General features: G+C 45.6%; 1 protein-coding gene across 1 annotated transcript in view; it reads left to right on the top strand.

Moving 5' to 3' along the window:
• The window catches only part of Sv2b (synaptic vesicle glycoprotein 2B), a 72,108-nt gene that overhangs the window by 31,897 nt on the left and 28,097 nt on the right, over nucleotides 1–12,114 (top strand). Inside the window, exons 4-7 of the mRNA XM_051148732.1 lie at nucleotides 1,244–1,377; nucleotides 2,841–2,930; nucleotides 9,710–9,820; nucleotides 10,587–10,675. Coding sequence (XP_051004689.1) covers nucleotides 1,244–1,377; nucleotides 2,841–2,930; nucleotides 9,710–9,820; nucleotides 10,587–10,675 — 424 coding nt within the window. The remainder of the gene's footprint in view (nucleotides 1–1,243; nucleotides 1,378–2,840; nucleotides 2,931–9,709; nucleotides 9,821–10,586; nucleotides 10,676–12,114) is intronic.

Below are 12,114 nucleotides of genomic sequence, written 5' to 3'. Positions count from 1 at the left end.
ACCCTGACCCCTGGACCACTGTAAAGCCTACTCTGGCCTAATACCAAGAGTGTTTCCTGACTCCCCCAAATCCCTCTCCCAACCAGACTATGGCCTCAGCACTCAATCCCAAAATGCCTGTGACTTAGATAAGAGCATCCCTTTTTGACTGTGGCAGTCTGGGGCGTCTCTACCATTTGGTGTGGTGCCACTTGTTGAGTAGGAAGAGAAGGGCATCTGATGAGAATGCCTCCTAGGCCACTGTTTGTGGAGGTACGCTGGTAGAACAGCCTCAGATAACAGTTTGTTCTCTAAACATTACATGTCTACATGGGACTCAGGGTGTAGCTCTATTAGCACCGTGTTGGTCCAGCATGCACAAAGCCCTGAATTTAGGCCCAACAACATATAAACTGGGTCTAGTGGTGCATCCTGAAATCCCAGTTTGTGGGAGGCAGAGGCAGGAGGATCACAAGTTCCTGGTTAGAGCTGGAGAGATGGCTTAGTGGTTAAGAGCGCTTATTTATCTTCGGTTCTCAGCACCCATGTGGTGGCTCACAACCATTCATAAATCAAGTTCTGGGCATCTGATACCCTCTTCTGACCTCCTTATGTGTGAGACATACACATGATGCACATATATACACACATGCAGGCAAACATACACATAAAATAAAAATAAATAAATATTTTAGATAAAGATGTTCAAGGTAATCCTTGACTAACTACACAGTGAGTTCCAGGCATATGAGACCCCAGGTGAAAGGTGGGGAGTGGGAGTGAGGGGTAGGAGGTAGGGATGGGGGTGGGGGTATGGGGTAGCGAATGGGGGCTGGGGGTGGGAGCATTGAGTGGAGGATGGCGGTGGGGGATAAAGGCAAAAGTAAGACATTAGGTTCTTTTTCTTTTAAACAAAGTTTCTCCATGACTGACAGTAATCCTCCTGTCTCAGCCACTTGAATACTGAGAATATAAGCACACACACATGCCCCACCTTTGACTGGGGATGTTTTTCTATTTATACATTTATATAAGGCTCTGTAAATGTCAGGTAGGCCCAGGGCTCAGGGTTTGTCAAAATGCAGACTCACAGCTCATATCCCAGATGCATAACTGAGAAGCTTTTTCGAGGCAAACAGGGAATCTGTATTTTTTTTTTCAGCAGCTTCTTCCAAAAGTCTGGCATGGCCTTGAGCTTTGGAGCTGGCTTTCTGTTTTCTCTGCAGTGGGAAAGCCTCTTCCACAAACCTTCTGCTTCTTACAGGCTGGGGCTTCAGCATGGGGACCAATTACCACTTCCACAGCTGGAGAGTGTTCGTCATCGTCTGTGCTCTGCCCTGCACTGTGTCCATGGTGGCACTGAAGTTCATGCCAGAGAGCCCCAGGTTCCTGCTGGAGGTGAGTCTTTAGCAGTCCCAGGATTCCTGGTCTTGTTCCCTCAATCCCTGCCTGCTGTACACTTTCCTTTGTTGATGAGCTTTCTTTCTTTCTTTCTTTCTTTCTTTCTTTCTTTCTTTCTTTCTTTCTTTCTTTCTTTCTTTCTAAAGACAGGGTCTCTCTGTGTTAGCCTTGGCTGTCCTGGATTCGCTTTGTAGACCAGGCTGGCCTCGAACTCACAGCAATCTCCCTGCCTCTGCCTCCTGAGTGCTGGCATTAAAGGCATGCGCCACCATGCCCTGTGAGTTTTCTTATCATTACCTATCACTCTCTTCCATTTGGTGATGGGGCAGGTCATGGTGCAACAGGCAGGGACCTTTCCTCAGGCTTGGAGGGTACTGAGGGACAGATCCTGTCTTGCCTCATGGTGCTACCTCCTCATGGAGGTCCCGAATAGGAGGCCCTTCACATTTTCATGCTGTTTGTTTGTTTTTTGTTTGTTTGTTTGTTTTTTTTTTTTTTTTTTTTGCGTGGCCACAGTGAGCTCATCTCTACAGGGCCTCTACCCACTAGAAAGCTGCTGCTGATCTTAGGAGCTTCCAACTCTGGGGGCTCGTGTGCCTGCCCTGGTCAGACAGTGGGGGCTGGCACTGGGTGACAGGACTCAGTCTCACAAAGCCTCAGTTCCCAGATCAGTCTCGTCAGTGACTATTGCCACGATGATCTATGCTGAGTTCTCTCTTGCATCCCACTTAGCAGTCACATAGGGCAGGCAGTTTTTAGCCAGCATCCTTTGTCCACGCATTTCTTATGGACGCCCTAACAAAGAACCAGAGGATGACCTCAACAAATTTGTCCATGACTGCGAAGCACAAAATGAAGGTATTAGCAGGCCAGACAAGGAGCTATCCCTGTTCTTCACAAGGATGCTGCCAGTCCAACAGGGCTGGGGACTCCTCCATTGCAGGATGAACTGACATTAACTAATTTCATCCACAGCAATCTTCATTCTGAATAAGGCCACATTCTACAGTGCAGAGACAGTGTGGGCTGGTACTTAGGACCTCACACATGATATATTACCTTTTGGGTTGCCTTGTTAGTGAGGAGCATGGCTCTTCTCCATGGTCTCCTCCAAGTTACTACACTGAGAACAGTTACACATAGTGAGGATGGCGTGTGGCCTCTTCCCCTTGAAGTCATACCCTCGTTGTCCTGTCAGTGCAGGCTGGTAGGCTTTACCTGTGCCTAATAGGTCCCAATAAAAAGGAGGCGTGGTGGCATACACCTTTAATCCCAGCACTCAGGAGGCAGAGGCAGGTGGATCAGATCGCTGTGAGTTCGAGGCAAGCCTGGTCTACATAGTGAGTCCAGGATGGTCAAGGCTACAGAGAAACCCTGTCTCGAAAAAAACCAAAAAAAAAAAAAAAAGGAGGCATATGCAGCCATGAATTTTCATGTCTCTACTTTTGGATTTTTTCCAGATGGGCAAACATGATGAAGCCTGGATGATTCTCAAGCAGGTCCATGACACCAACATGAGGGCAAAGGGGACCCCTGAGAAGGTGTTCACGGTGAGTGTGCTAGCCTGCACCAACAAGGCACTTTGCCACTGTGTTGAAAGAAAAGTATTCCTTTAACATTTCTATCACTTTCCCACCTGAAAGATCTCTTCATCAGAATTATTATTTGTAGTGTGTGTGTGTGTGTGTGTGTGTGTGTGTGTGTGTGTGTGTACAGGTGCATGCGTACCACAGCATACACGTTGGAGTCAGTTCTCTCCTACCACCTTGTGGGATCCAAGCATCAAATTCCGTTCATTGGGCTGCGCTGTGCAAGTGCCTCTACTCATTAAACATTTTACCCACCTTGCCAGGCCTAGGTAGTTTTTGCTATCTTTTTCTGATAGCATCGCCTGAGCAAAAATCCGGAAATTTAGCCACCGACGTGCAAGGCTGAGGAGATGCTTCAGCCAGTAGAGTGCTTGCTGCACAGACACGAGGCCCTGAATTTGATCCTTGGAGACCACAGTAAGAAAGCGTGTGTATGCATGCACATGCATGCACACACACAAATACACAGACACACACAAACACACACACAGAGACACACATGTGCACACACACATGCACACACATGCACACACACAGACACATGTGCACACACAGACACATACACAGAAATATACACACATTCACAGAGACACACAGACATGCACAAACACACACACAGAACACGTGCTCTCACAGACACAGGCACACAGACTCAGACACACAAGTGCACACAGACACATGCACACACACAGAGACACACATCCACTCACACACACACAAACACACACACATAGACACACACAGACATACAGATGTATTCATGTGTGCACACACACTAAACAATCAAGAGAGAAAGAGAAAAAAACACTGGGGTTGGAGAGGTGGCTCACTGTTAAGAGCACGTGCTGTTTGTTCTTGTGTAGACTGGGGTTTAGTTTCCAGCTCCACGTGACAGCTCACTGTAACTTCAGTACAGGGAATTTGACTCCCTCTTCTGGCCTCTATGAGCACCCTCTCAACAAAAGTGAAAATGAGTGATTTTTTTTTTTAAAGATAAGACTAGCTATATTCCCGTGAACATATGTACACATGAAGATTTTGTATTATATTAGCGGCATGCACCAGCATTTTGGATGTTGCCTCATATATCCATAGCCATTACTTTTCCCCATTAGCCTCTCACACTACTGTTTTAATGAATGATTCCATTATGTTAATGAAAGTCAGCACTCAGAACATTAACATTGTTTTCAACGTGTCCCTAATGTCAGAAGTTTGTTTACACTATTTTATTGCCTAGTTTCTATACATATCATTGTGATAAGCCCTCTCGTCCACCTAGCTCCTGTTCCTTCATGTTCTGTAGAAATAAAATTACTGGCTCCAAGGACAATACAGGCAGTAAACTTTAAACCCCTACCCAGACCTAGCCAATGGTCAGAACATTCTCCACAGTTGAGTGGAGAGTGGGATATGACTTTCTCACGTACTCTGGTGCCTCACATTTGACCATGTCCCCTGGAGGGGGAGACCTGGTGGCACTCAGAGGAAGGACAGCAGGTTACCAAGAAGAGACTTGATACCCTATGAGCATATACAGGGGGAGGAAATCCCCCTCAGGAACAGTCATAGGGGAGGAGAGTAATGGGAAAATGGGAGGGAGGGAAGAATGGGAGGATACAAGGGATGGGATAACCATTGAGATGTAACAAGAATAAATTAATAAAAAAATTTAAAAAAATTACTGGCTCCGATGCCATTGATTTTTTAATTATTTATTTTATTTTTGAGATTATAATATAATCCCAATATTCCACCCCCCCCTTCCCTTTACTCCCTCAAAACCCTCTCATATATTCCTTCTTGCTGTCTTTCAAATTCCTGGCCTCTTTTTAAAAATTAATTACTATTTTATACATGTATGCATGTACATATGTATTTCTAAATACTTAAATACTAGCTTGAGATGAATTCCTAAGCTACATCTCATTAGAGTTTTGTTACTCTTCAAAATCCAAGTAGCAAGTAGCAGGCTACCCATTTCTCCCCACCCTATGAGCACTGGCTATTAGCCTGGGTTAAAGAACCAGGAAGTGGTAATTTCCACAAAGGTGTCTCTTACACAGAGAGGTCTGTGCTGCTGCTTGTCATGTGTTGTAGCCAAACACAAGCAAGGCTTGCCTCAGGCAGCTCTTCACACCTGCACCTTTTTTTTTCCAAGACAGGGTTTCCCGTGTAGCCTTGGCTGTCCTAGACTCGTTTTCTAGACCATGATGGCCTCGAACTCACAGCGATCCGCCTGCACTTATAAACATCCTTTCAGACCCATTTCAAATCCGTTTCCTCTGAGAAGCCTTCCTGGATAAACTCCCACCTTGCTCCCACTCCCTAACTTTTCTCCTTGTTAATCTGCTGCTGCTGCTGCTGCTGTTGCTGCTTAGAGCCCTGGAGTCTCAGGCAGGGTCACAGGGTGGCACTTGAGTTTCCTCATGGGGAAAGGCAGATAACATGTCTCTGAAGACAGTTACTACAGAGATAAAACAAAGCACCCGAAACAGTGACTGCTTTGGAGCATTACAAAATATTAATAGTTATGAAAAATGTTATGATGTATGTTTTGCATCAATTAGCTCATTACAATCTTTATAGAAAACTGCTTAACGGCATGCTTACCCAGTTCTAATGCTCCTAAATTATTTACAATAATAGACATTTTATTTTGCTTTTAATTTAAAATTATTTTTAAATATTTATAAACATGTCTACTGTGTATATTAGCAATATCCCCGTCCTCCCAACCTACCTCTTTTTTTTCTGCTACCATTATTTCTGTTTGTTCTCCTAGATACTTTCACTTGTCCTTTTATGGGACCAATAGTTTCATTAGTAAAACTTACCATGAAGAACAAACAACAGAAATACTCCACATGAGATGTTAAGGGTCAACGGCCCTCCCAGCCATCCAGCCCTGCACATTCTCTGGTGGACTGTGATGCATAGGTAGGCTACACTTGCAGAACTCAGGCGTCAGGGCGGATGCTCATCCACTGCATCATTCCTGCAGCCCTCCTCTTTGCTCTGTTCCACAGCCCAGGCAAGTCCCAGCTCCCAGTTCATCCAGGGAGATGGTTCCATAGCCATCCCTTTTCCTCCGGTCTCTGAATCCATCTCAGCTTGCAATGGCTTTTGGACCATATTAACCTGGCATAGAGAGCATATCCAGACACACACCCACCCACCACCTGCAGCAAGCATTTGTAAATTTGGTGGTGTTACTGAAAAGTTGATGACATAGCTTTGCCCTTCCTTTCTTCCAGCTGCCCCCTTCCCCCTTTCCCCTATGAGTAGCAAGCTTTACTATTAATCTACCATCGATAGGCATAAAAACCCAACACCCCTGCCCCTTCCCCAACAAGCAAGTTGAAAAACACTTAACAAAAAAAGAGCTAACACTAGGGAGTCAGGAATCCTGTGACATGCCTGCCATCTCTGATTTGGTAGCCAGAAGTGAGTGTGAGCCTCCCCAAGGCTTCCAAAGCTTCAGGGAGCCCAGGGTTGTTGTTTTGGGGGGACTCCTTGGGGTTCTGCCTGATTGTCCATCTTGCTAACGGGTGGAGCTCCGTCACTTTGATTTGGAGGAACATGAGGCTTAATCTAATATGGTGATGCTTATTGGGCTTGTGAACACTATACCTCAGCTTTGCTCTGTTGGCCTTGGACAACTTTGTGAGCTTCATCTTGTTCCTGCGGAAAAAGGAACCATGTTTCAATTTCTCTTTCTGTTAGTTTCAGCCTGTCAGCCAGGTCCTTGAGAATCTCCTTATTAGGGTTGGAGTGCGTACCAAAGTGTTTTTTGTAGTGCCTGATGCTGCTTACAAGTGAACCCAGGGTGTTGGGCCCAGCAGGACAAACTCGGAGCTGTCTTCATTGGAGTTACTTCCACCTTGGTTGCTGCTCACTTGACTCCAGTTTGTCAGTTTCTTTTTCCCTTTTCTTAAACCTCTTTTTTTTTGTGAATTGATCTCCTCCTCCCCACCATGCACTGAATGCTATGGAACAGGAAAATTTCTGTGGTTTGTGCATAGTCGGCTATTTGGTTTTGAAGTCTGAGTGTGTTGCTAGGATTCCTGTGGATTTATCACAACTATGGACTCTCCTAAGAGGTGTCATGATAGAAAGTTCCTTTCTACAACACACACACACACACACACACACACACACACACACACACACACACGAACATGCACTTGTGTTCTTCATTCCAAGGGACTGTACTCTCTGGATTCTCAGCTTATGCTTCCTCGCTTTTAGCACAGAAGCCTCTCCCAGGGTAATTGGGCTGTGACTTCTGTAAGGAATTCTTCTGAAAACCTGGCTTATGAGACTGATATCTTCTGTAGAAAAGTGATCCCACATTTTCACTTGGCAAAATGCAAAGAGACACGCTATGGCACATTACAATTAGACGTTTATCTGAACAGAGAGTGATTTGCAAGTCTGCAGCTCCAACCCCAAGGCGATTGGGATTCCTCTGAGGGTTTCCTAGGGTGAAGTTGGGGCAGTCAGCTGGTTTGTATTCTCCTAAGAAGTTTGAGATGATGCAGCCAATGAAAACTCCAACTTCTAAAGGCAGAAGCTAAGCTTTAGGAACAGAGTTCGTCTTGTCAGGGATGGGAGCACACTGGGAAGAAAGCCCACGGAGGTCAGAATGCAGGGGCTTTCAGATGCTGCAGCTGCCTTACCCCAACATGTATGTCACTTCTGCTTTTGGCGTTTTGGCTTTTTTTTTTTTTTTTAACCTAGTAGGAAAGAGGAACTAAAGGTTATAGGTTCCAAACCGACTTGTTGATCATAGGCTGGGCTGAAGTGGGTGACTGGATGGTTCAGGGAAAAGGAAAGAAGGTGGGTAAGAGGAGGAAGAAGAGGGAAGGAAGAAGAAAACGGGGGGGGGGGGGGGGGGGAGGAAGCAAAGGAGGAAGGGAGGGAGAGAGAAAGAAGGGAGAGGGGAGGGAAGGGGAAAGTGGAAGGAAGAGAGGGAAACGGGAATTGAAGGGAAGGGAAGTAAAAGAGGGAAGGAGGGATTACAGACCTCACTGACCTCAGGCAGCTGGGCTGACACTGGCCATCAGTAGCGGGTGCACACTCAGTCCACCTGAACAAAGCCACCAGCTCTGTGTGCCTCCCCTCACTAAAGCACTCATTAAGTGTGCTCAGCGGCCCAAGCAGAAGAGCAGGTTGGCTCTGAAGCTGTTTGGCTGAGAGCTCACCTCTTGCTTGACCTCTGAGCTGCAGGCTTTTGCAGCTCCGATGTGTGCCTCCCACGCGCCTGGGCAGCTCCAGCCTGCAGCTTTCCCTGCAGAGAAACTTTGGAGGGTCAGGGACTTGGAGCATTATGCTCAGAGCTCGTGTTCTGCAGGGGTAAACAGGAACACGGGCCATATGCTGTTCTCCGTGGCACCAAAGTAAATGTTCTAATTAATTGTAAATTAGAGCTCTTGTGCTGGAAATCAACACGCCCACTCCCTCAAAGCCCAGGAACAGGGTGTTATTTCCCTTAAGGAGCAAAGCAAAGCAAATGTACACCACTGCGGCTACGTTGGTGACGTAGAGCGTGCTTTATCAGGGGTTTTCGAACCGGATGCCATCCTTTCTTTTTGGTCTCCTTTGGCAGTGTCTGGTGCTAGGATGTCCATGGGCTTAGACGATTTGGAGCCCTGCTCCATCTGCTTCTGCCGAGTTCTTCTGCAGAGCCCTTGTCCCCTTCCCAGGATAACCCCAGTCGAAAGAGCATTTTCACAGGCCGTGCAGCTAGCTGCTCAGCGTACAGATGTGACTGTCAGCAGCTGCAGCGGGGAGATTCAGAGTACAGATGTGTCAGCAGGCTGTTGAGCGGGAACCTGGCCTTCCTGAAGGTTATCCAGCCTCATCTATGTTTCTTCTTTGTTCCTTCACATTCTCAGCTCATTGGCTGAAGGAAGAGATGGAGAACTCGGATCTGTTTTATTCCTACTCAAACACTTTGTTAGAGGACAGATAGAAAATCCTTTTGAGTTTTAGTGACCACACCCCTCTCCTGGTCCTGTGAGTTCAGGGAGAGTGTCTGCACTGTGGACTAAAAGAGTTTACAGGATCAGGAGTCTTCCTTAGCACTGACCAGGTCTACAATTCAAAGGCTAGTTTAGAAATCAGGTTGCCTTGAAAGTCTCTGTTATGATAAGTAGGGGTTGGGGGGGATGTTTACATAGGGTTTCCGGGTTTTTTTTTTTTTTAACAGTTTGAGGGGAATATAAATGTATTCCACTTTACCTGACTCCAGAACTCTCCTTTATAACCAAGGAAACTGGGATGTCAAGGAAGCCACGATTCCTCTCATTCTGTTGTGTTTCTAAAACATCTTAAGTCTCAACGTCCCTCCCTCATACTGTTGCCTGCTTGTGTTTGAAATTTCCCCGATATTTTTTATATCCACTAGTTATAGAAGTATGAATTTTAAGGCAACATCAGCTTTGGTCAGTCAACATACTGTAGACCTGGTGATATACATTTCTCAATGGCATGATTTGCTGAAAAACTTATAGTTCATTTTGCTTGCAGTCAGACATACCCACCTGGGGCAGTTCCCTGAGAGCCACCGTGCAAATCTTTATTAAAATCATAACTAAAGGATTATCATTATCATTCACTTTTTAAATTCTAGATAATCCAATAAAGTAAATGACATTAAAGTAAATATTTAAAAAGAAAAAAAAAAAGTAAAGATAAATGCTGTTGAGACAGTCACGTCCATCTTTGCTTTCCAGGTGTCCCACATCAAAACCCCCAAGCAAATGGATGAATTCATCGAGATCCAGAGTTCAACAGGAACTTGGTACCAGCGCTGGCTGGTCAGGTTCATGACCATTTTCAAACAGGTACAATTTGTGAAGACATTTTTAGAGGGAAGGGTGTCTCCATGGGAGTCTGTTATTTCAGTGAGTGGAGAGAAAAGACCACGCAAGCATCCTTAAACTAAGGCAGTGTGACAGAGAGAACCAGCCACGAGGAAGGTTCTGCTCTGTGCAGGGCCATCTCTAAACTGGCCCTGTGTCTAGAGATGTGAGTGCTTTAAATAGTAATGTCTTTTCCTGCTGCTCTTTCTCAAGGCTACGGTTTTTGATAGTTTAGTAAGCATCCTTCTTTCCACCTCCTTCTCTACAGCAACTTCTTTTTAAGTAATTCATAGTAAGTTAAGATGAAAATCAATGATGCTGGGATTTTAGTTGACTTTGGGAAGGAGTTATAAAGGATCAGGCCAGCTATGGAGCCCTGAGGCAGCCAGCTGGTGTCTATTGAGACTCCATAGGCTCATGCTTTATGGCTAATAAACATTTGAAGTGTCACCCTGCTTGCAGAGTTGAGGGCAGTGTAGAATTGACTGCTGCAAGTTGCTGGATGCCTTGGAACCCCAACTTGGTGTGCTTTTGGTTGCATTTACCAAAATTCCATGTACCCAGGGGAAATACTCCAGGGTTGTTGATGTTGAAAGCTGGACAGGGCTTCTTCCTCTGGGAGAGGATGGGCTGCCCCCCCTTTCTGTGATGTCCCAGGCAATCTATTAGCAAATCTGAGGAATGTGCTCTCTGTGCCACCTGGTCACTGTGCCTTCCTTTAACGGTTCTTCTCTGGTATGGGTCTTAGGTCTGGGATAACGCCTTGTACTGTGTGATGGGGCCCTACAGAATGAACACCCTGCTTCTGGCTGTGGTTTGGTTCACCATGGCTTTAAGGTAAGTTCTAGCTCATGTCAGCCCCTTGATCCCCTCAATAGCCTAGTTTATAAATTGAGGTTTATACTTTGTTTGAATGCACAGTTGGCCTCAGAGAAGGTGCTTTGGGCCACAAGAGATGAGCAACAGTCCAGTGGCTTCTGTGAACAGAAACCTCTTCTCCCACAGAGAATGCTTAGAGTAGTCAGGAGGAGGTACAGCCTTAGGCTAGTCTTGCAGTGATTGAAAAATGCCTGTAGGCTTCCTGTGACGAAACAACTGTCAGAAGGATGAAGAGGCTGGGTCTTCTGAGCTCTCTCCTTCATCTACACTGAGGGACAGCTGACAAATAGAAAATGGATATGCCTGCTGTGCATAATGTAATTTTTCAGTATACTCAAGCTTTGTGCAATAGTGAAGCTAATGATGAAGTTTATCTCCTCTTCTTTTTTTTCTCCTCCTCCTCCTTCAACACCGAAGATCCCCTTTCCCCTCAGCAGAGTTCAAGTGAGCACTGATTGTTGATGGTGAACTGGTGGCTACGGTTAGCTATAACTGTTAATTACTGAGCAGCTTCTTCTTCTTCTTCTTCTTCTTCTTCTTCTTCTTCTTCTTCTTCTTCTTCTTCTTCTTCTTCTTCTTCTTCTTCTTCTTCTTCTTCAACCAACGGTAGATTTCTTAGAAGCCTCTGAGCCAACATTTCTTTGGATCCAGTAGGCAGATGGCAGTCTTCTTTCCTGGTACTGGCTAAGGAAGTGAGAGTGAGTGGCCTGTGGTTTTTGACTCATTTGAATTTACCCCCAAACTGAAGATGTCTGAACTTTCCTGAAAGCTGATGTCTGAGTAAAGTTTCTGCTCTTATACTGTACCCAACAATAAAGAGAAAAAATGACAACCCAGAGCTGGTTCTGGCCTTAACCTGCAGACTGGTACCCCAGGCATTTCCTAGGTTCAGACAGCATCACCTTACTTCCTAGGTGGTTTCTGGAGGGTGCGCACAACACCCAGGGCAGTTCAGCTGTGCGTGTGAAGAGCATCAGGTCCACAGTGCTCGATTAACAAGACTGTAAACTTAGATCTGTGAAGTTGCTTTGTTCTACAGCCCATGTGTAGGGATCTTGAGAAGTCTGCTCAAGGTGCCTCAAGATCAAGTTCTCAGTACAAAGGAGACTTATTTGCCCCAGAGTGACAGAGGACAGGCATAAGGGACAAAGACAGGAGATAGAAGAAAAGGAAGAAGGGAAAGGGAATAGGGGAGAGAAAAGAGTCAAGGGAGAGGGAAAGAGTATTTGTCCAGGTAGAGTGGTAAGGACAAAGGACTGTTTCTGGATAGAAAGGAGACAGATGTGGCCCATAGGCAGATGGAGATTCATAAAGGTTAAGTGGGGTGGGGGTGGGGGCTGTGTTAGGATAAGGTGTTTGATTTTCATTAGGCATGTTAATTAGGGACTTTTGGTTGC

Source organism: Acomys russatus, chromosome 7, assembly GCF_903995435.1.
Source record: "Acomys russatus chromosome 7, mAcoRus1.1, whole genome shotgun sequence".
Classification (NCBI taxonomy): domain Eukaryota; kingdom Metazoa; phylum Chordata; class Mammalia; order Rodentia; family Muridae; genus Acomys; species Acomys russatus.
The sequence above is the reverse complement of the archived record's forward strand: the minus strand, read 5'-3'. Positions and strand labels throughout refer to the sequence as shown.